The 23,273-nt window shown below is 46.9% G+C and overlaps 1 protein-coding gene across 2 annotated transcripts in view; it reads left to right on the top strand.

The window, feature by feature from the left end:
• LOC140426959 (glutamine--fructose-6-phosphate aminotransferase [isomerizing] 2-like) overlaps positions 1 to 23,273 on the top strand; it is a 136,175-nt gene that overhangs the window by 28,618 nt on the left and 84,284 nt on the right. Inside the window, exons 2-4 of one of the 2 annotated variants that reach the window (XM_072512274.1) lie at positions 5,686 to 5,793; positions 11,292 to 11,396; positions 18,525 to 18,650. In XM_072512274.1, coding sequence (XP_072368375.1) covers positions 5,686 to 5,793; positions 11,292 to 11,396; positions 18,525 to 18,650 — 339 coding nt within the window. Of the gene's footprint in view, positions 1 to 5,685; positions 5,794 to 11,291; positions 11,397 to 18,524; positions 18,651 to 23,273 lie in introns of those variants that run through there. The other variant, XM_072512275.1, reaches the window with a different exon arrangement.

Consider the following 23,273-nt stretch of genomic DNA (forward strand, 5'->3'; position numbering starts at 1 on the left):
CCCCAATCAAACCACAGCCCATTAGCCTGGACTGAAATATACATTCCTTGTCAATTTTATCTGTTTCCTAGAAGCAAAACAAAATCCTTTTTAAAACACGCTATATCCCCCAGGTTTTCAACCCTTAAATTGCCCAACACTTAGAATCCAAAATTCCTAAAGTCTTCCAATCATCACAATTCCCCCCCCCATTAAAAACAATGAGCCAGCATTGTAAACAGATGGCTTCACTTTTCTAAAGCTCTTTTAACCGTACACATTTCTTAAGATTATATACAATATCATTTAACATTTTTCAACCGACAAACATCAACATGATGAATATAGTCTATTTTAGTCTTCTCACCATCACCATGTTGCAGTCGTGATCATAAATTTATTCACTCCTTGCAGCAAGAGAGATTTGCAAAGACCCGGGCAGCCTCCAAGATTGCATCCATATGGTTACACAACAAAAGTTTCATCAATAATTCAGTTATATAGCCATGCCCGGGAGTGGCAGTCTTCGGGGTATCGAAACACCCAGAGCTACACATGGGTCAGGGGGGTTGGCGCCCTTGCCTTCGCTTCCCTAATCGCACGGCGGAGAATCCTGCTCGGCTGGCGATCAACAGCACCACTCATAGCTGCAGACTGGCTGGCAGACCTGGCAGAATTTCTCCATCTGGAGAAGATCAAGTACACAATGTGAGGGTCAGGAGACGGCTTCCACAAAACGAGGGGGCAATTCGTCTGCCTGTTCAAGACCTGTTCGAGGCCAACAGCAACGAGGGAGGGAGGGAGAGATGGACAGATGGGTGAGAACAGTCAAGAACATACTACAAGGAGGTACAAAGGGGGAGGAAATTAGGAGGAAACCCAGGAGAACCACAGAGAGAAGCATGGAGGGGGAGGAGAGGGGGCAGGAAGCCCCCACGCCACCCCCCCACCCCCCAACCCAGAAGGCCTACAACAAAAACCGCAGAAAAGAGAACAGGAGCTCAGCAACAGAACATCCAGGGTGAAAGAGTGGGATACCGAGGAGGGGCAGGGAGGAGGCGGTAAGGGGGGGATGGGCAGAAGATATACCAAGAAACATGTATGTAAATAAGAAATTGTATAAAATTTAAATACTCTGTAAAATTGAAAAACGCCAATAAAAAACCCAATTCAGTTATATGTAGTTGCCTGGCCCAGCCAGCAAAATTCCTCACTTGATAGTAAGACAGGTTGTTGATTGATGCTGCAGCATTCATAATCAGTTCTTCACATGTACCAACTGTTTTGTATTCTGCTTCCTTTGGGGACTGTTGAGGATAGCCAAAAATAATTGGTAACATCTGGCGCATTCGGACACTTTGTATGCTGAAAGTTTGCTGAATATTCTGGCTAAATTTGTACCAGCGCATCAGCCTCCGGATTCGGTATTCCACCACTGCAGATACTCTGAAACGGTGAGACAATTCCAGCCTTCATCTGTCGTGTGTCACGACCATGATAGGAATTTGACTGCTCTTGGAGCTCCACAGTTCCTGCATTTTCTTTTGTTGCAATCTGTTGTTTAGTGTTTAACTCCCTCTGTTGAGATTATTGTTGCTCCTCCTCTCGTTTATGCAGTCGACTGCTGGTATGCTGACGTTCCTATGCGATTTAATACTGTATCTCCGTTTTCTCCCAAATCTGCCTTTTCAAGCTAGCTTTCTCTTCTGTGTAACCATTACTGATACCTTCTGCTCGATGAGGCTTCAAAGCAAGCTGCTCCGTAGCCTTCAGCTCTTCGTTAACTCTGTCAAGGAGTTCTGTTTGACATTTACATAAATCAGTCATCTCTGTTTGTACCTGTGCTAACTATAGGGGATTGAGTCTGTATGGATGTTTAATGGGAATAGCATTTCCTATATCTACATCATGCATAATTACTTTCGTATTTCCCAATGTATTCCCACATACAGCTCTGTGATTTAGTAACTCTATTAGGCCATTTTGATTTTCCTCCAGAAATTTATTTCAACTCTTTAATGCTTCCTCATTATTCAATTTAATTTGAGAAATGTCAAATTCAGAATCGTCTGGATTTATCTCTTCTCCCTGAGCTACAACGACTAACACGTCCTCCTTTTCTTCCTTCTCTATCAAAACACCTCTTGAGCATATTAACATGACACACGCGAGCATATTAATATGACATGCGAGTTTTCCTTCTGTCTGGCGTTCTTATCAAATAATTCACCTTGCTCAATTTTCTTTCAATTTGATGAGGCCCACCCACTATATCTTGTTCACCTACCATTGGTAATAATACGAGTACTTTCTCCCCACTAACCAATTACAAATTTTTGATTTCTTATCTGCATTTTTTTTCATGGCCTGTTGTGGCAATTTTAAATGTTTCCTAGCCAATTCACGAACCGTAGTTAATCTCTCCCTAAATTTTGACACATAGTCCAACAACGGAATCATAGAACCATAGAATTTACAGTGCAGAAGGTGGCCATTCGGCCCATGTTTGCACCGGCCTTTGGAAAGAGCACCCCATGCTTCTATCCCATCCCAGTAACCCCACCTAACCTAACCTTTTTGGACACTAAGGGCAATTTATCGTGGCTAATCCATGGCTAATCTGCACATCTTTGGACTGTGGGAGGAAACCGAAGCACTCGGAGGAAACCCACACAGACACTGGGAGAACGTGCAGACTCTGCACAGGCAGTGACCCAAGCCGGGAATCGAACCTGGGACTCTGGAGCTGTGATGCAACTGTGCTAACCACTGTGCTACCGTGTCTCCGACCACTGACTCATCAATTTCTCTTTGATCAATTTAAGTGGTCCTCTCACCTCATGACCAAAAAATAATTTGAGCAAACTAAATTTAGTTGATTGATTAGGTGCATCCCTAATTGAAAATAATACAAATGGAATTTCTTTATCATAATCCTGACTATAGGCCCTCAACATGGTCTTCAGAGTTTATTGTCATCTTTCTAATGCCCCTTATGATTCCGTATGGTACACCATTGAGTTGAATTGCTTTATTCCTAAGCTATCCATAACTTTTTTGAATCTGATTGATTGAATTTCTTATGGTAATCCATATCTTGTAAAAATAAATTTAGTTAACTCCTCTACAACCGTCTTAGATGTAATGTTTCTTAATGAAATTGCCTCTGGAAATCTAGTAGGCACATCCATTATGGTCAATAGATTCAGATCCCCACTTTTGGTTTTAGACAGGGGTCCCACGCAATGAGTTGGGACTCTCAAATGCTGGAATGGGTATTAAAGGTGCTGGTTTGATTACTGCCTGAGGTTTCCCTGTTATCTGACATGTGTGACATGTATGACAAAATTCAACTACAACCTTATGCAGTCTCGGCCAATAAAAATATTTTAAAATTTTTGCTAGAGTTTTCATTACTCCCAAATGGAGTACTGGAATCTCATGTGCAATTCACAAAACCTCTTCTATAACCCACTGGTAATGCCACTTGAACGTCTGCCCATTTCCCATCTGCTTGAATATGTGAGGTCTATATTTTCTCATTAAGACATTATTTCTAATGTAATAATACTCTGGGAGACACTCAGATTCCCTTTCCGTATATGCTTTCTGATACAATTGCTTTATCTCTGACTCTTTCTGTTCTAATTCAATCAACTCGCTTGAACTAAAGATGTATGCTTAATCCACCACCTGCTCTTGTTCTTTACTGATCAAACATGGTTTCTGACAACTGAATCTCGAGCCTTCCTATCGGCACTCTTCAAGTTCTCTTCCTCCTTGCTCAACCTGTGGCTTTGGGATCTGGTTACGACAATCAGGAAACACTCTAGGATACACTTCTTGCATCATCTCAGTTGCTTGACTTTCCACTGGCTTTTTAACCACAGTAGGCTTCACTCCCACCTGTGATCCAGCCAGATCATTACCTCGGATAAATTGTACCCCTGAAAAAGCTAATTTTTCTATTACTCCTACTATCACTTCATCACTTTTCACTGGACTCTCTAACCTTACTTCACATAGTGGCACACTACTGCTCTCACCACTAGTTCCACATCTTACCACCTTTTCTGACAATACTCCTTCCAAACTACATATCTCCTTATCTCTCACCATTAAAGATTGAATACTCCTGTATCCCTTAAGATCTTAATCTCCTTACCTACTCCACCTTGTACACACGAGTAAACCTTACCCTCACAGGTAAAATCCTTTAAAAGTTCTGGTTCCTGCTTATCCACCAACCCAAGAAAAGGCTGTATATTCTGTTGCACCTCTTCCACTGGGACAATGTTTTTTCCTCCCACTTTAATAAACCCCACTGGCTATCCTGTTTTACTGAGTCTGTCTTCCCAGACTTTCTTAAGCCACCAACATTGCGACTTCACATGTTCAACTTTATTACAATGAAAACACTTCAGTTTTCTTATATTCCTACGACTATCATAGATTTCCTTTTTACTCTGAGGCACACTCTCCTTAACATCACCCAACTAAACCTCCTTTCTGTTGACCACCTGTGAATTTCTCATTTCCCCAGTTTCTATCCTTCATGGATTGAAGTTGATGTCAAAAAACAAACTTTCCTTTATGAACGAATTCAAAATCATCGGCCATTTCTGCAGCCTGTCCAGCAGTTTTAACTCTTTTTGCCCTCCCACATGAGTTCTCACTACTATGAGAAGTGAATCTTTAAATTCCTGAAAAATAATTGTTTCCGTAAGGGCTTCATACATTTGGTCTATTTTTAATGCACCTATCAAAATTATTTTGTTTAATTCTTTCAAATTCTATGTATGCCTGACCTGGTTCTTTCCTTTGATTTCTAAACTTTTGTCTGTAGGCTTCTGGCACTAGTTCATATGCACTTAATATGGTTTTCCTCCTGCGCAGGGGTTCTACAGGCGGTGGCAACCGTTCCTAGACTATCTCGTGGAGCGTTAGATGAAGGTCTGGGGGACATTTGAGCAAGACATTTTTTTCTGGGGGACATTTGAGCAAGAAAACACATGAACGATCCGGAAAACTGACACGTACGGGAGGAATCCAATGTACAAAGTTCTGTATCATATTGATTTGCCATGTTCATGTCTCGCTATGTGAGCATTCTTTCTTTGTTGTTATGGGGGGGGGGTTGTTTGTATGGTTGAAAATTTTGTTTAAAAACTTTTAATAAACATATATATATTTTTTTTTAATGGTTTTCCTCACCTCATTATAATCCCTAGATACCTCCTCTGGTAGCGATGCAAACCATTCCCTCGCTCTACCTACCAACATTGTTTGAACCAACACTACCTTTGGGCAATTCAATTGTTTAGCCATTTTCTCAAATTAGATGGAAAATACCTCCACATCTTTCTCATCAAATCTTGGCAATGCTTGAATGTATTTAAACATATACCTACTATGTTTTTGACTAGTAAGCATTTCTGCCTCCTCTAGACCTTCCTTATCTTCTGCCTTTAACTCCAACTTTTAAGTTGATGTTCTCCTTGCAGTGTTGCATTGTAAAATTCTATTATTCCTCTTGAAGTCAAGATGAGAGACTGTCCATACTGTTAACTGGTAACTTAACTTGGTGCTTGCAATTCAAAATGTGGTTTTGTCAAAGTTTACTCAGAGAAGAATAGGTTATTTTGTTCCATGTTGTTTCGGGTGTTTGATTATTGTTGGTTTGAATAAGAATAATGTATTTTGCAGGGATCTTTGCATACTTGAACTTCAGAGTACCTCGCAGCAGGAAGACGATCTTTGAGATCTTAGTCAACGGCCTACAGAGACTTGAATACAGAGGATATGATTCAGCAGGTAAAATTTCAAAACATACAATTTTGAATACGTTCTTGTGTATTCTGATACATGCCCTGATACAAGGGGCTGGACTCTCCGGCCATTCAGCCCCTTCTCTGCAGTGCACCGTTCCCTGGCAGAGTGATTTACTACTCCCGCTGCTTCTCAATGGGATTTCCCATTGATGCCACCCATGCTGCCGGGATGCGCTGCCGGCAGGAACAGTGAATCACAACAGCTGGAGAATTCTGGTGAAGAAGTTTTAATTTTTGAGGCAGCAGCCGTCAGTTCGGGTAGTGTAACCAGGAGGACCTCAGTCCAGTGCAGGAAGAAGACCGATGACTCCACCGGGCTGCAGGGGTAAGTTGCCACCAGCGCTCTGGCATCAGTCCTGCTTCCGACAACCGCACCCCCCTGGGGTGGTGGCAAGATCGAGCCCCAGGACGTCCAGAGAACACCTAGAGGGGTCAAAGGCCACAGGGCATGAAAAACAGCAGGCTGCTTTTCTCTGATGCGTACCCTGGGGATACCCCTAGACCTAGCAACAGAACACAGATGCATAAGAATATTGAGGATCACTGAATGAGTACTGGTGGGACGGGATGGGGTGACCATTGTTAACGCGGGACAGTTAGGGTTTCGTAAGTGCACAATTAAAACATTCTACACCTCTTACATGCGAAGCCTCGTCACGTTATTCTGCATAGTGGGCTGACCTGCACCCCCACTGCTCGTTGCCCTCTGCTCCCCATGCTCTCCCCGGGCACAGTAGTCCCAGACCAAGAGCCTCCGATGCATACCACATGCTGGTGATGGGTGTGCGTGTGCTGTCAGAAGAAAGGCGGAAGTCAGACCATGGCTTAGATTGAGGAACACCAAAGCTTACCTCGCAACGCGTTATCATCATCCTCCTGCCTTGTATAGTGACCCGCTGACAGTGCCGACACAGGCCCATCACCCTGGAGTGATGTTGCATAGACCCGGGAAGAGTGAACAGGGTAGTTGGGGGGGGGGGGGGGGAAATGGGTGTGAGGTTGGGTGATGGTATGACAATGGGGGGAGAGGATCATTGGGGAGAGGGAGACTGGTGGAAGGGGTAGGGGATGTGATCATGAATGAAGACTCGTCCTCTGAGAAGCGGGCGAGGATGAGGGCCTCACTGGCCCTCAGTGCATGTTGGACCCTTGCCGCTGCCTGTCTTGCTTCCTCCTTGCTTCCCCCGGCGGCTCCCATAGGTCCTCCCCAAGCTCGTCCTCCAGCCCCTCCTGGGCCTGCCCCTCCTTGTTCTCCTTAGATGAGGCCACATGATTCTCTTAAGGTTAACATGCAGGTTCAGTCGGCTGGTAGGAAGGCAAATGCAATGTTAGCATTCATTTTGAGAAGGCTAGAATACAAGACCAGGGATGTACCTCTGAGGCTGCATAAGGCTCTGGTCAGACCCCATTTGGAGTATTGTGAGCAGTTTGGGGCCTGTATCTAAGGAGTGATGTGCTGGCCTTGGAAAGGGTCCAAAGGAGGTTCACAAGAATGATCCCTGGAATGAAGAGCTTGCCGTATGAGGAACGGTTGAGGACCCCGGTTGTACTCGTTGGAGTTTAAAAGGACAAGGGGGGATTTTATTGAAACTTGCAGGATACTGCGAGGTCTGGATAGAGTGGACGAGGAGGGGCTGTTTCCACTTGTCGGAAAAATTAGATCCATGGACATGATCTCAGACTAAAGTGATGACCCATTAGTACAGAGACGAGGAGGAATTTCTTCAGCCAGAGGGTGTTGAATCTGTGGAACTCTTTGCCGCAGAAGGCTGTGGAGATCAAATCCGAGTGTCTTTAAGACGGAGATAGTTAGGTTCTTGATTAATAAGGGGATCAGGGGTTACGGGGAGAAGGCAGGAGATTGGGAATGAGAAAACTATCACCCATGATTGAATGGCGGAGCAGACCCGATGGGCCGAGTGGCCTAATTCTGCTCCTACGTCTTATGGTTTTATGTCCATCATCCTCCAGCACGTTGCCCCGCTGCTGTGCCAGGTTGTGGAGGGCACAGCAGACACCACAAAGCAGGAAACCCTCTGGGTGGTGTACTGCAGTGCACCACCAGAGTGGTCCAGGCATCAGAACCGCATTTTCAACAGTCTGCACTGCTCGATTGGTAACATGGGCCTCATTGGCAGTTCTCCGCATCAGTGCCTGACCTCTGTACTGGCTTCATTAGCCAGGACCTCACCAGGTACCCTTTATCCCCCAAGAACCCATCCTGGGTGGCCCTCAAAGATGCCGGGGATCTCTGAGTGCCCCAGTATGTAGCTGTCATGCACACTCCCTGGGAAGTGTGCACATGTACATGATCCGGAGGCAGTGGTGGCACACGAGCTGAACATTCAGGGAGTGGAGCCCCTTCCTGTTAATGAAGGGTGCTTCCTGATGCCATTGATGCACGCATGTCGCCTTGCATGCACCGGTGCATACAGGGCATCCATGACTTTCGATATGCTGCACACATCCCCGCCCAAGCCCTGAAATGAACCGGTGGCATAAAGCTTCAAGGCTGCAGTCACCTTGACGGCCACCGGGAGAGGGTATCCTCCTCCATGGGGTGCCAAGTCTGCAAGGACAAGGCTCGAGGTGACACCCCATGTGCAGGGGGCTGCTGCACACCCTGCAGACCCGGCTGCCCATCAGACCAAGGAGAGATGCCCTTGTTGAGGCGGAGCCTCCTGCGGCACATGCTGTCCACCATCTCCTCAAACGATCAAAAACGCCTGTACACCTTGGGCCATTGCTGGCCTCCCCCATTTGATCTCTCCTTGGTCTAATGGGCTGCCGGGTCTGCAGCCCCCTGCACATGGGGTGCTGCCTCAAGCCTGCTTCGACGCTGCTGCCACCTTCTCTGGCGTCTGGTCGCCTCGGCTGCCATCAGCACCATGGGGGAAGCTTCTGCGGGGTCGGCAATACCACCCATATTGTTGTATCTGTAAGGAATTGGAGATGGTGAGAGACCAGCGATCAGTTATAGCTTCAACCCGGGACCCTCAAAGCCCCCAAGCCGACCCCACCCTGCACATGCACTCCGGCCATTGCAGGGGCCCCTAGACCCCGGACAACAAATCCTTGACAGGAAAGTTAGCGGGACCGAGCTCGGGTACCCTCCCCAGGTCTACACAAAACACTCTGGTCACAGGGATATCCCCAGTGCTGAAGCCTAGCTCTAGAGTGTTAGATTGTTGGCTGTTACCTCTGTGGTGCTGACACCTTTAGGGTCCAGGCAGCATGTCCAGGCCTCACAGTTTGATTGGACTGCTGGACAATAACACTCATTGAGACCTGCATGTGTACCCATGGGAATGCACTTGAGAGCTGTGAAGTGCTCACATAACTAACATTGCCAATTCCCTATGAGCAGCAGCCTTCAGTTGTGTAGCCAGAGGCTGCTGACGGTCAGAGGGAGTTAAAGTGTCCTACACTATATTACCATGAATAGGACTCTGTGCTGGAGGTGCTCTGTGGGACACTGGCAACAGCTGTAGTTGCCCCTGTTATGGATACACACAGTCTGGGAATGGCCTACAGGACCCACGGGTGCCCCTCATGCCCCCTGACCAGGCCCACCCCCCTTCCCCTCCCCAAGCACGTCCGGGCGGGGTCCAAAACCCGCCTACGGGAGTGGCCCGATTAGATCAGAAACCGATCGGCTGGCGCGGATACCAATTTCTGGCCTCTTGCGATCTACCCGGTTTACACAGATCCACGATAGGCGCAAAATGCGGCTGTTAGATCGTGCCCAATGTATGACTAGCTCAGGAAGTGTGGCATAAAGTAGGTAAATGTGGAAGCTTAAAAGGACTAACCCTTGCTGATGCTAATTCTGGATGCAAGCCAATCGATTGATAACCTTTCCTTTTCACTTTCTTCCACATATATAATTTATTTTCAACCATATATCTTCCAATTTCATCCCTTACCAGATTTTCACAATTCCCCTGACTGAACCCAAATGAGTCTTCATTCCTCGTCATGCCCATGTCAAATAATGCTGAGCTCATTTTCTGTTGCTTTCACTGCTATGTCTCTTTTTGGCCAGTCGACTTTCTGGCACTGCATTGATCCATCTTTTTATTGAAAGCTGTGATTAGATAGTGATCTCAGTTTCCCCACTTCCTAATTAATTTACATATACCTCCCTCTGAATTTGTGGCATTGTGTGTTCCCTGTACTAATTTCCACATCACCACAAGCTCACTGATGAAAAGTAGGTGCTGTTATTGTATTGCAAAGAAACCTACACTGTGCCAATGCTAAATGACAGCTGTCTGATAACTCTCCATGGACTGCAGACTCACCCCTGACCATCAAGCTATCACTTTCCAGCTTTCCAGATAACAAATGGCTTCATCCGTGGCGATCTAACCCCCCACTGCCCCTCACTAATCCAAGGCCTTAGCACCGTAGTTCCCATCCGGGGCAGCACGGTAGCACAAGTGGCTAGCACTGTGGCTTCACAGCGCCAGGGTACCAGGTTCGATTCCCCGCTGGGTCACTGTCTGTGCGGAGTCTGCACGCTCTCCCCGTGTCTGCGTGGGTTTCCTCCGGGTGCTCCGGTTTCCTCCCACAGTCCAAAGACGTGCAGGTTAGGTGGATTGGCCTTGCTAAATTATCCTTAGTGTCCAAAAAGGTTAGGAGGTGTTATTGGGTTACAGGGATAGGGTGGAAGTGAGGGCTTAAGTGGGTCGGTGCAGACTCGATGGGCCGAATGGCCTCCTTCTGCACTGTATGTTCTATGTTCATCACTGATCAATCTGGGTCTACCTCATCCCAAAGATAGACAAACAAGGTTGTCCTGGTAGATCGACTGTTGCAGCTATCTCATGTCCCAGTGAACTAATTTCTTCTTAGCTTGATTCTTCCCTTCACGCTCTCTTCACTCACTCACTCACACACACACACACACACACACACCCCCCCCCCCCCTTGTTCTCCTTCACAACAAAAGAAGTTGTGAAGGAGAACAACTGGAACAAAGAGTGTTCAAATCGACAGGGGCTGGTTTAGCACAGTGGGCTAAACAGCTGGCTTGTAATACAGAACCAGACCAGCAGCACGGTTCAATTCCCGTACCAGTCTCCGCGAACAGGCTCTGGAATGTGGCGACTAGGGGCTTTTCACAGTGACTTCATTGAAGCCTACTTGTGACAATAAGTGATTATTATTACGATGTTGGTAGATGAGGTGAGTTGGGCTGCTATTTGAATAAGAAGTGCAGAGAATGCAGATGGCCCGGGTGAGGTATGGAAGTGTTCGGTCGTTTGGGGGGTATGGGGGGGGAGGTTCGATGAGTGCATGATAATTTAAATCTATAGGACACAAACTCCAATGGGGTGAGACTGATCACAGTAGAAACAAAAATTATTTACAAGTTCTTTTTATCTGTTGCCTGCATAACCATGTACATGAGTTTATTCAGTAAAACATGATGTTTTGTTCTTTAACCTTTTGAATAACTGCTGTTTTGAATAACAGGGATAGCAGTTGATGAAGATAGTGGCAAAGATCATACAAATGGTGGATGTATTTGTATCTTTCGAAAAAAAGGCAAAGTAAAGGCCCTGGCTGATGAGCTTGATAGTAAGTGACCATGCTCTGTAAATTCTAGTTGTAGTAATTTGACAATACTTTGTGCTTGTATATTTTTTTTCTTTCAGCAGACAATGAATAACAGAAATTGAATTACGTTGATCACTCTTTCGGTCTAATTTTTATATTTTTTTGTATTTTTAGGCTCTTAAGGCATGAACTTTTTTGTCACAGAATTAAAAATAAAGTGAGCTTTATTTTTTCTTGCTGAATATTAGTCTAACCAATAAATATATGATATCAACATGTACCAATCTAGAAAACTAATAAAAGCCAACTGCCACAAACTTCTGTGACTGTTGTTGGCCTCATGACATAAAGATACAGGCCTCAAAATCAAGGTTTACAATAGTGCTGCATTTTGAAATTATTGAAGCAGGATTTGGGGCATGTCACTTATTTCCAAACATTGCCTGAGGGTATGTGCCCCAGAAACCTCACCAACCTGACCAAGGCAGGCCAGCAGCACGGTTCAATTCCCATACCAGCTTCCCCGAAGTTCCCATGAAAGCTGGAATGTGGCGACTAGGGGCTTTTCATAGTAACTTCATTTGAAGCCTACTTGTGACAATAAGCGGTTTTCATTAATGTCTGACTTGGTGCATTTTCAGATTTTTAAAGCCTACAGTATTTTTTTCATGACCATAACCATAATCTACCTACTTTGTATTGATTTCAAAATTCTGGGGCGGGATTCTCCCACAATTGCGGGGCGGCCCGTACCGGTGCCAAGAGCAGCGTGAACCACTCTGGCGTCGGGCCGCCCGGAAGTTGCGGAATCCTCCGCACTTCCGGGGGCTAGGCCGGCGCTGGAGGGGTTGGCGCCGCGCCAACCGTCACCAAAGGGCCTCCTCTGGCTGGCACGAGTTGGCGCATGGGCAGGACCGCCTGCGTGTTCTGACATGTGCAGAACCGCCGGCGTGTTTCCTACACATGCGCAGGGGGTTGCTTCTCCGTGCCGGCCATGGTGGAGCCTTACAGAGGCCGGCGCGGAGGGGAAGAGTGCCCCCATGGAACAGGCCCACCTGCAGATCGGTGGGCCCCGACCGCGGGCCAGGCCACCACGGGGGCCCCCACCGGGGCAGGATCCCCCAACGACCCCCCGAGGGCCCCGCTAACAGCCCTCCAAGCCAGGTCCCGCCAGGATGGACCATGTCTAATCCACACGGGTGGGACTGGCCGAAAACGGGTGGCCGCTCGGCCCATCGGGGACTGGAGAATTGCTGGGGGGGGGCGCTGCCAACGGCCCCCGACCGGCGCGGCGCGATCCCCGCTCCCGCCCGAAAACTGGCGGCGGAGAATTCGGCAGCCGGTGTCTGAGCGGTGGGGCGGGATTCACCGTCCCGGCGGGGGGTCAGAAAACCCGCCCCTGATGTTTCCAGAATAGAGACTGAAATGCTGAAATAAATCCATTAACGAACTTGCATCAAGAACCAATTTTCAGATCTCAGAAATCTTAAAACGAAAAGAAAATCTTAAAGAAAGTAAATAACGCAGCAACTCAGAAGTCCCTGAAGTTTTTCTGAGGAAAATGATTTTAGCAAATTGTTTGCTGTGCAACTTAATTGGGGAAATCGCTAAGTGCACACACTTTGATTATGCAAAATCAACCGGAAACTTTAACATTTTCTGTCTTCTTCATGCACACTGAGCTCAAGGGAAAAACCATACCTGGTTGCTTCTTAACTGCCTCCAGGCAAGCTTCCAAAGATCTGATTTGGTTGATATTGACAACCTGCAATCCTCTAGTCAAATAGGCTGATTTTCTTACAAAACTATTGAAATGAGGATAGATGATCAAAATGCCAACAATACATGTCCAAAATTAATCCCACTTTTCACTCTCTCCCATAGCCCTGCATCTGTTACTGCTTCATATATTATTTTGTTTTAAAGTTGCAATAATATCTGCCTCAGGCACACCATGTGACTGAATATTCCAACCTCCAGCAATCGCCCAGGTCACCAAATTTCCCATAGCCTCTTTCTTTATCATTTCAGTGACCATTTAAAATTGATTCCTCAGCCAATGGATGTTCACAAAGCACCGTATCAAAATGTTTGGTTAAAAAGTGTCTTCAATCTATTCTTTGCCTTCTCAGCTCCATTAACAGCATTCTGAATATCTCAAGTTCCATTTCATCGCTCTTCATCACCGAATTCCTGGTGCTGCTTTTCGGGCGGGGGCGGGGATCGCGCTGCGCCAGTCGGGGGGGGGGGGGGGGTTGGCAGCGGCCCCCCTGGCATTTCTCCAGGCCCCGATGGACCGAGCGGCCACCCGTTTCCGGCCTGTCCCGCCGACGTGAAATAGACAAGGTCCATACCGGCGGGACCTGGCTTGAAGGGCGGTTAGCAGGTTCCTCGGTGGGGGGGGGGGGGGAATCCGGCCCCAGAGGGTGTCCCCATGGTGGCCTGGCCCGCGAACGGGGCCCACCGATTTGCGGGCGGGCCTGTGCTGTGGGGGCACTCTTTCCCTCAGCGGCGGCCTGTGTAAGGCTCCGTGATGGCCGGCGCGGAGAAGAAACCGCATGCGCAGGAAACATGCCAGCGGTTCTGCGCATGCTCCAGAACAAGCTGGCGGTCCTGCGCATGCGCCAACTCTCACTGGCCAGCGGGGGCCCTTCGGCACCGGTTGGCACGGCGCCAACCCCAGCGGCGCCGGCCTAGCCCCTGGAAGTGCGGAGGATTCCGCACCTTCCAGGCAGTCCTTCGCCAGGGTGGTTTACGCCACTCTTTTGCGCCGGTACGGGCCGCCCCGCCCATCGCGGGAGAATCCCAGCCCTAGTTTTTAATTCCTGGTATCATGCTGGTAAATTCATGTGGTATGCTCTCAGGGCTGTTAAGTAATGGGTCAAGAGACATTGCAATTAGTTGTCTCATTTATGTTAAGTGTCCATTAATTGACACTGATATGTAAAGGGGCTTCAGGTGGCCTCTGTCAGGTGATGTATAGTTAAGAGTTTTGTGCAAAGTCTGTTGGAATGAAATAAATGTGTTGGTGAAAAGGGAACAGAAGTTTAGACTCTTCATATCACAGCAACTAAAACGTCTAACAAGGCAACATGCACTCTCCATATCCAGATGCTCAAAAAGTCACACAATGCTCTAATTGGCGTAATCAATATTTCTTACAAATCTGTTCTTGCTTTACTCTTGTACACTATGCCTATTTAATAAACCCAAAGTGCTGAAAACTTTTTACTGTTCTATAGTTTCCTGATTTATCCTTCTCTCCCTCCTTCACCTAAGGTGTTATATTGGTTACTCAGCTGTTCTATTACACAATCTATTACACAATTTGCATATTTAAGGAGGATTGAAAAATTGAGGCCAGAGTTTCTGCCACCTTCTCTCTCCCACTTTTTTAATGCCTCGGATCCATGTCATGAGCACTGGCTGAACTTGTACAGCTTGAATTTATTTTATAGTAACCAAATTATTTTTTTTAGTTATCTCCAACAATTGCATATCCTTTTTTGCACTCACATCCTTGCAAAAATATATTTAATATGTGAGGCCTTCACCTAGAATTAGGCATTTACACTCATTCTTCAATTATATCCTTTCTTTCACTATTCTTTTACTTTTTATCAGCTTTAAAAATATTATTTTCTTTTAGATTTTCTGCTAGTTTTATTTAAATTTCCTTTTACGCTATTACTCTGCTCCCTGCCCTCTTATATTCCACATTCCCTTTTCCTTAATCGTTTCAATTCCTTTATTTATCCACAGTATTTAATAGCTTGATGTAACTCCTTTTTTAACTTCTGGGAATATATTTATGTTTTATATATGTTTCCCGTATCATTTTTGACGGTTTTCCACTGCTGAACCTGTTTACCAAGTCTTCTGCTCAGGTAGTTTGGACTAGATTCTGATCTTGCCTTCACTTTGCCTTTTTCCAATTCAGTACTTTGAGTCTCATCAGTTCTTTGCCTCATTTTATTTTCTAGAACAAAATTTTTTTAAACTCCTTTCCGGGTTGAATCAAGAAAATCCTGGATGCATTCTTATGGTTTTTTTTGCCAATGTGTGATCTTCATTCTAATGTAGCTTGCAATGACTAAAATTGCCCCAGTGCAATTCTTGGTTATGGGCTCTCCTGCTATTCATCGGCCTTGTTGCGCTCTCGCACTAATGAAATGAAGCCACTGAATCGCGCCTTATATTTGCTACTTTCTGTTGTGTTATGCTGCTTCAGATAACACAGGCTGTTACTTGAGGCAGTCTTAACTAAAGGATGCTCCAGACTCTGAAATGAGTTGAAATATTCATAGAATTTACAGTGCAGAAGGAGGCCATTCAGCCCATCGAGTCTGCACCGGCTCTTGGAAAGAGCAACCTACCCAAGGTCAACATCCCACCCTATCCCAGTAACCCCACCCAACACTAAGGGCAATTTATCATGGCCAATCCACCTAACCTGCACATCTTTGGACTGTTTGGAGGAAACCGGAGCACCCGGAGGAAACTCACGCACATTAATGTTTTGTGTCCTTATGACTTCTTCAGACTTCGTTCCTTTTCTAGCATGTTCTGACTTTAGTTTAGATTTCCATCATCCACAATATTTTGATTTTGTTTTAGCATTTGAAAAAAAGTTTGAGATTCATGACCTGGTGACCAAAGTTTCAGTAGGGGAACATTTTGGGATTAGTGACCATAATTCTGTACATTTTCGAATACTCCTGGATAAGGACAAGAGTGCTCCTCGAGTGAGGGTGTTAAATTGGGAAAAAGCAAACTACAACAGAATTGTATAGTAAGTAATTAGAAAGGAAAATGGAAGGTTGGCCGCGATTGCAAGGAGAATGGAGTGAGAGCTGGGGCCTGTGGATTGGGAGCGGCTGGGGCCTGTGGGTTGGGAGCGGCTGGGGCCTGTGGATTGGGAGCGGCTGGGGCCTGTGGATTGGGAGCGGCTGTTTGTGGGTAAATTGACATTTGATATGTGGGAGTCTTTTAAAGACCAGCCGATTAGGCTGCAGGCCAGGCATGTCCCTTCAAAAATGAAGGACAGAAATGGCAGGATTAGAGAACCATGGATGACTGGCAAAATTGAGAGACTAGTCAAAAAGAAAAAGGAAGCATTCATGAGGTTTAAGCAACTAAAAACAGACAAAGCTTTTGAAGAATATAGGGAAAGTAGAAACAACTCAAAACGGGGAGTTAAGAGGGCTAAAAGTGGCCAATAAATATAATTGGCAAGTAGGGTGAAGTAAAATTCCAAGGCCTTTCATACATTTATAAAGAGCAAGAGGGAGAGTAGGCTCACTCGAGGACAAAGGAGGGAAGTTATTTGTGAAGTCTGAGGAAGTGGGTGAGATCTTTAATGAATACCTTGCATCAGAATTCACCAAGGAGAGGGACATGACTGATGTTGAGACGAGGAATGGGTGTGTGAATATTCTAGGACATGTCAGTATAATGAAGGGGGACGTGTTGAATATCTTAAAATGCATTAAGGTAGACAAGTCCCCTGGGCCGGATGATATATATCCCAGATTACTGTGGGAAGCAAGAGAGGAAATAGCTGGGGCCTTATATCTTTGCATCGTCTTTGACCACAGGTGACGTTCCAGAGGACTATAAGAATAGTCAATGTTGTTCCTTTGTTTGTGAAGGGAAGCAGGGATAATACAGGTAATTACAGGCCGGTAAGCCTGACGGGGAAGCTGTTGAGAAGATACTGAGGGACAGGATTTATTCACGTTTGGAAGCGAATGGACTTGTTAGTGATAGGCAACATGGTTTTGTGCGGGGAAAGTCACTTCTTACCAATTTGATAGTTTTGTGAGGAGGTGACAAAATTAATTGATGAGTGAAAGGCTGTGGATGTCATCTGCATGGACGTTTGATAAGGTCTCTCATGGCAGACTGGTACAGAAGGTAAAGTTACATGAGATTTGGGGCGTGCTAGCTAGATGGATAAAGAGCTGGCTTAGCAACAGGAGACAGCAGCAGTGGAAGGGAGTTTTTCAGAATGGACATCTGTAACTAATGGTGTTCCACAGGAATCCGTGCTCACACCACTTGTTTGTAATGTATACAAATGATCTGGAGGAAAATGTAGATGGTCCGATTAGCAAGTTTGCAGATGGACACTAAGACAGGTGAAGTTGCAGATAGTGAAGGGAACTGTCCGAGAATACAGCAGAATACAGATAGATAGATTGGAGAGTTGGGCAGAAAAATGGCAGCTGGAGTTCAAACCAGATAAATGCAAGGTGATGCATTTTGGAAGATCAAAGTCAGGTGTGAATTATACAGTAAATGGCAGAACCCTTAGGAGCATTGACATACAGAGGGATCTGGACACTCAGGTCCATGGTTCCATGAAAGTGGCAACGCAGGTGGATAAGGTGGTCAAGAAGGCAGACGGCACACTTGCCTTCATTGGCTGGTGCATTGGGTACACGAGTTGGTAGGTCATCTTACAGTTGTATAAAACTTGAGTTAGGCCGCATTTGGAATATTGCGAGCAATTCTGGTCGCCACACTTTCAGAAGGACGTGGATGCTTTGGCGAGAGTGCAAAGAAGATTTATCAGGATGCTGCCTGGTCTGGAGGGTGTTAAACTCGGATTGTTTTCATTAGAAAGATGGAGGCTGAGGGGAGAACTCATTGAGGTCTACAAAATTACAAGACGTATAGACAGGGTGAATAGTCAGAAGCTTTTTTCTAGGATGGAAGACTCAATTACAAGGGGGCACAGGTTCTAAGTGAGAGGGGAAAGTTTAGGGCCATTATGTGCGGGGAAAGTTTTTCACGCAGAGAAAAGTGGGTGCCTGGAAAGCATTGCCAGTGGAGGTGATGGAGGCAGGCACGATAGCAACATTTAAATTGTAAATTGATAGACAAATGAACGGACGGGGAATGAGAGATACAGATCGTTTGGGCAATAAGTAATAGGTCTAAATAAGGAATCTGAAAGCGCAGGCTTGGTGGGCCGAAGGGCATGTTTCTGTGCAGTAATGTTCTTTGTTCTTTCTCCCCCCTCGCCCAGCTTGTAAATAATATGGAATACTGTAGAAATTCAGTTGTGAAATAATTGCTTGACCGTCTCAATCATTTACATTTATGTATAAATACAGCATATGGTAAGCAATTATTTTGTTTCAGAACAAACATTTCTGGACTTTGACAAAGAGTTTGAAATACACTTTGGGATTGCTCACACTCGGTGGGCAACACATGGGGTTCCAAGCGAAGTTAACAGTCATCCTCAACGCTCTGATAAAAACAATGGTATGTATTTTTTTAAATAAACCTTTTATTGAGGTATTTATGGTTTTATAACAGCAACAGAAGAAGAAACAGTGTAAATACAATTATAAACATAGTGCAAAAGTCGTCTTCCTCTCTCACAGGTCCCACTTTTTCTAACCCCCTAATCAATGGTATGTGTTTTTAATGCATCAAAAGTGATGAGAAAAGTAAATATAATCCAAATAAATCGGCATATAAATGATTGGGTAGCAAATAAATTTCAGTAGAATGGTACAAGATTGGATTGCAGCCGAAATTAATTTAACCATTTATTAACTATTGCAATATCTACTGAAAGATTTTGCATTTTTTACTATTGGGTGATTGGGGTGCTGAGTACTTGGTTACACAGAGCTGTCATGATAAAAATGAAATGAAGAAAATAATTGTGACAAAAATTAAACCAACTTTTCTTACCTGGTATTTTAAATTTATTAAAACTTATTAATAATTAATCTTTATTTTTCATTTATTAATTCATGGGATGCGGGCATTTCTGGCAAGGCCAGTTATTATTGCACATTCCTATTTGCCTTTGGTGGTGGTCACCGCCACTACCTTAAACAGTTCCAGTTCACATGGTGAAGGTACCACAATGCTTGGTAAGGAGTTCAAGGACTTTGGTCCAGCAATGATGAAGGAAAGGTAATCAAGTCAATGTATGACTTGGAGGGAGACCTGGAGGAGATGGTGTTCCCATGCATCTCCTGACCTTGGCCTTCGTGGTGGAAGGGATCATGGATATGAGAGGTACTGATGAAGAAGTCTTGGTGAGTAGTTGCAATGCATCTTGTAGATGGCAAGCACTGCAGTCAAATTGTGTCGGTTGTAGAGGAAATGAATATTTAAGATGGTGAATGGGGTACTGATCAATTATTTGGCTTTGACAAAGGGTCATCTGGACTTGAAAGGCTAGCTCTTTTCTCTCCTTACAGATGCTGCTGAGATTTTCCAGCATTTTCTCTTTTGGTTTCAGATTCCAGCATCCGCAATAATTTGCTTTTGTTAATTATTCGGCTTTGTTGTGAGTAATGTCTAGGGCGGTGAGCTGTTTTTAAAAAAAAATGTTATTAGGGTTTTCTCAAAATATCAACAACAGAATGGAAAAGCAACCCAATAAAATTAAATACAGAACAAATTAAAACAACCCCCGTGCCCCCCTCTCCCCTATACATAAATAATAAATGAACACCCCGAGTTTAACACAAAGCAAACATAGCAAATATGTATACCCCCTCAGATCCCCCAGGGCAAATAAACAAAAATAAAGTTGAAACCCCCCCCCCCGGGTTGCTGACCATTGTCTATCGTTCTGCCAGGAAGTCCAAGAACGGTTGCCACCGCCTAAAGAACTCTTGTACCGATCCCCTTAAGGCGAATTTCACCCTCTCCAATTTAATAAACCCCGCCATATCGTTGATCCAGGATTCCACGCTTGGGGGCCTCGCATCCCTCCACTGAAGAAGAATCCTTCGCCTGGCTACCAGGGACGCAAAGGCCAGAATACCGGCCTCTTTCGCCTCCTGCGCTCCCGGCTTCCCTGCAACCCCAAATATTGCGAGCCCCCAGCCCGGTTTGACCCTGGATCCTACCACCCTCGACCCCGTCCTTGCTACGCCCTTTCAAAATTCCTCCAGCGCTGGGCATGCCCAAAACATATGGGTGTGATTCGCTGGGCTCCCTGAGCACCTAACACACCTGTCCTCTTCCCCCAAAGGACCGGCTCATCCTTGTCCCGGTCATGTGTGCCCTGTGCAGCACCTTAAACTGTATGAGGCTCAGCCTCGCACACGAAGCGGAAGAGTTCACCCTCCCTAGGGCATCTGCCCACGTCCCCTCTTCGATCTCCTCTCCCAACTCATCATCCCACTTACCTTTCAACTCCGCCACCGAGGCCTCCTCCTCCTCCTGCATCACCTGGTAAGTTTCCGAGATCTTCCCCACTTTAACCCACCCCCCGAGAGCACCCTATCCTGAGCTGTGCGTGGCAGCAGCCGCGGGAATTCCACCACTTGCCGCCTGGCAAATGCCCTTACCTGTAAATATCTGAAAGCGTTCCCCGGAGGGAACCCATACTTCTCCTCCAGTTCACCCATACTCGCGAATTTCCCGTCCACAAACAGGACCCCCAACCTTCTTATCCCTGCCCTGTGCCACCCCGAAAACCCTCCATCTATTTTCCCTGGGACAAACCGGTGGTTCCCCCGTATTGGGGTCCACACCGAGGCCCCAACTTCCCCCCTGTGCCGCCTCCACTGCCCCCAGAATCCTCATTACCTCCGGCATTCCCCCCACCGGGTGTGCCACATACAGCAGCAAGTCGTCCGCATAGAACGACACCCTATGCTCCTCCCCGCCCTGCACCCGCCCCCTCCAATTCCTCGACTCCCTCAGTGCCGTAGCCAGGGGTTCAATCGCCAGTGCGAAGAGCAGGGGGGACAGGGGACACCCCTGTCTCGTCCCTCGGTGCAACCGAAAGTACTCAGACCTCCTCTTGTTCGTGGCCACACTCGCCATCGGGACCTCGTACAACACCCACCTAACAAACCCCTCCCCAAACCCGAACCTCTTCAGCACCTCCCACAAGTACCCCCACTCTACCATATCGAAGACCTTCTCAGCGTCCATCGCCACCACTATCTCCGCCTCCCCCTCCCTCGACGGCATCATAATCACGTTCAGGAGCCTCCGCACATTCGCGTTCAACTGCCTCCCCTTCACTAATCCTGTCTGGTCTTCGTGGATCACCTGCGGCACACAATCCTCAATTCTCGTGGCTAAGACCTTCGCCAGCACCTTGGCATCTACATTTAACAGCGAAATCAGCCTGTAAGACCCACACTGCAGGGGATCCTTGTCCCGCTTCAGGATCAAGGAGATCAGTGCCCGGGACATCGTCGGGGGCAAAGCCCCCCCCGCCCCTTTGCCTCATTGAAGGTCCTAACCAGCAACGGGCCCAAACAGGTCCACATATTTCTTGTAGAATTCGACCGGGAAACCATCCGGCCCCGGTGCCTTCCCCGCCAGCATGCTCCCTATCCCTTTGGCCAGCTCCTCCAGCCCAATCGGGGCCCCCAATCCCGCTACCAGTCCCTCCTCCATCTTCGGAAACCTCACTTGGTCCAGAAAGCGGCCCATCCCTCCCTCCTCCCGTGGGGGCTCGGACCGATACAATTCCTCATAAAAGTCCCTGAAGACCCCATTGATGTCAACCCCACTCCAGACCACACTCCCTCCCCTGTCCTTAACTCCTCCGATCTCCCTAGCTGCGTCCCGCTTCCGAAGCTGATGCGCCAGCATCCGGCTTGCCTTTTCCCCATACTCCTAAATCGCCCATCTGGGCCTTCCTCCACTGCACCTCCGCCTTCCTGGTGGTCAACAGGTCGAATTCGGCCTGGAGGCTATGCCTCTTCCTAAGCAGTCCCTCCTCCGGCACCTCCGCATACCTCCCGTCTACCCTCACCATCTCCCTCACCAGATTCTCCCTCTCCCTCAGCTCTCTCCTCTCCTGGTATATCCGAACCTCCGCGTTCTCCCACCTGCTGCTCCTCTCTTTCTTGGCCCACCTGAGCACGCACTCCCGATCAACAAACCGATGAGCCCGCGGTGGCTCATTAGCCTTGGGCCTCCTCGCCAGCACTCTATGGGCCCCTTCCAGCTCCAGGGGCCCCTGGAAGGACCCCGCTCCCATCAGCAAGTTTAGCATGGTGATCACATAAGCCCCCACATCCGACCCCTCCAGCCCCTCCGGGAGGCCCAGAATCCGCAAATTCTTCCGCCTCGACCGATTCTCCATCTCCTCGAACCGTTCCTGCCATTTCTTGTGGAGCGCCTCGTGCGCCTCCACCTTTTCCACAAGGCCTAAGATCTTGCCCTCGTTGTCGGAGACCTTTTGTCGGACCTCGCGAATCGCCAGCCCCTGGGCCATCTGGGTCTCCAGCAGCTTGTCTATAGAAGCCTTCATCGGCTCCAGCAGGTCCGCTTTAATCTCCCTGAAGCAGCGCTGGATAACCTCCTGCTGCTCCTGCGCCCACTGCATCCATGCTGCCTGGTCCCCGCCCGCCGCCATTTTGCTCTTCTTCCCTCGCACCTTCTTTGGGTTCACCACCACTTTTTTAGTCGCCCCGCTCCTGGTCCAAGCCATACACTGTATATGTTGTATATTGTACATTGCATACATTGTATATGTTGTGTTGCCCTATTATGTATTTTCTTTTATTCCCTTTTCTTCTCATGCACTGAATGATCTGTTGAGCTGCTCGCAGAAAAATACTTTTCACTGTACCTCGGTACACGTGACAATAAACAAATCCAATCCACTGTCGGGGAACTATTGCAATCTCCTTCCCACACCGGGAAACGTCGAAAAAGTTCCGTTGGTGGCCCTGAAAAGAGCCCAAAAGTCCTTTTTCAGCGGGAGCCGCCGAATGTGTGACTTAGCTCCGCATAGCCGCAACCGGAAGCCCCGGTGAGCTTCTTGGGTGTGTTGAAGATAAGCTTGTCCAGGCATGTGGAAAATATTCCATTATATCCTGACTTGTGCCTTGCAAGTAGTCAGTGAGACTTTGGAATGGATAGGGTGACTCACTAGTTGCAGAATGG

Source organism: Scyliorhinus torazame, chromosome 7 (genome assembly GCF_047496885.1).
Source record: "Scyliorhinus torazame isolate Kashiwa2021f chromosome 7, sScyTor2.1, whole genome shotgun sequence".
NCBI lineage: Eukaryota > Metazoa > Chordata > Chondrichthyes > Carcharhiniformes > Scyliorhinidae > Scyliorhinus > Scyliorhinus torazame.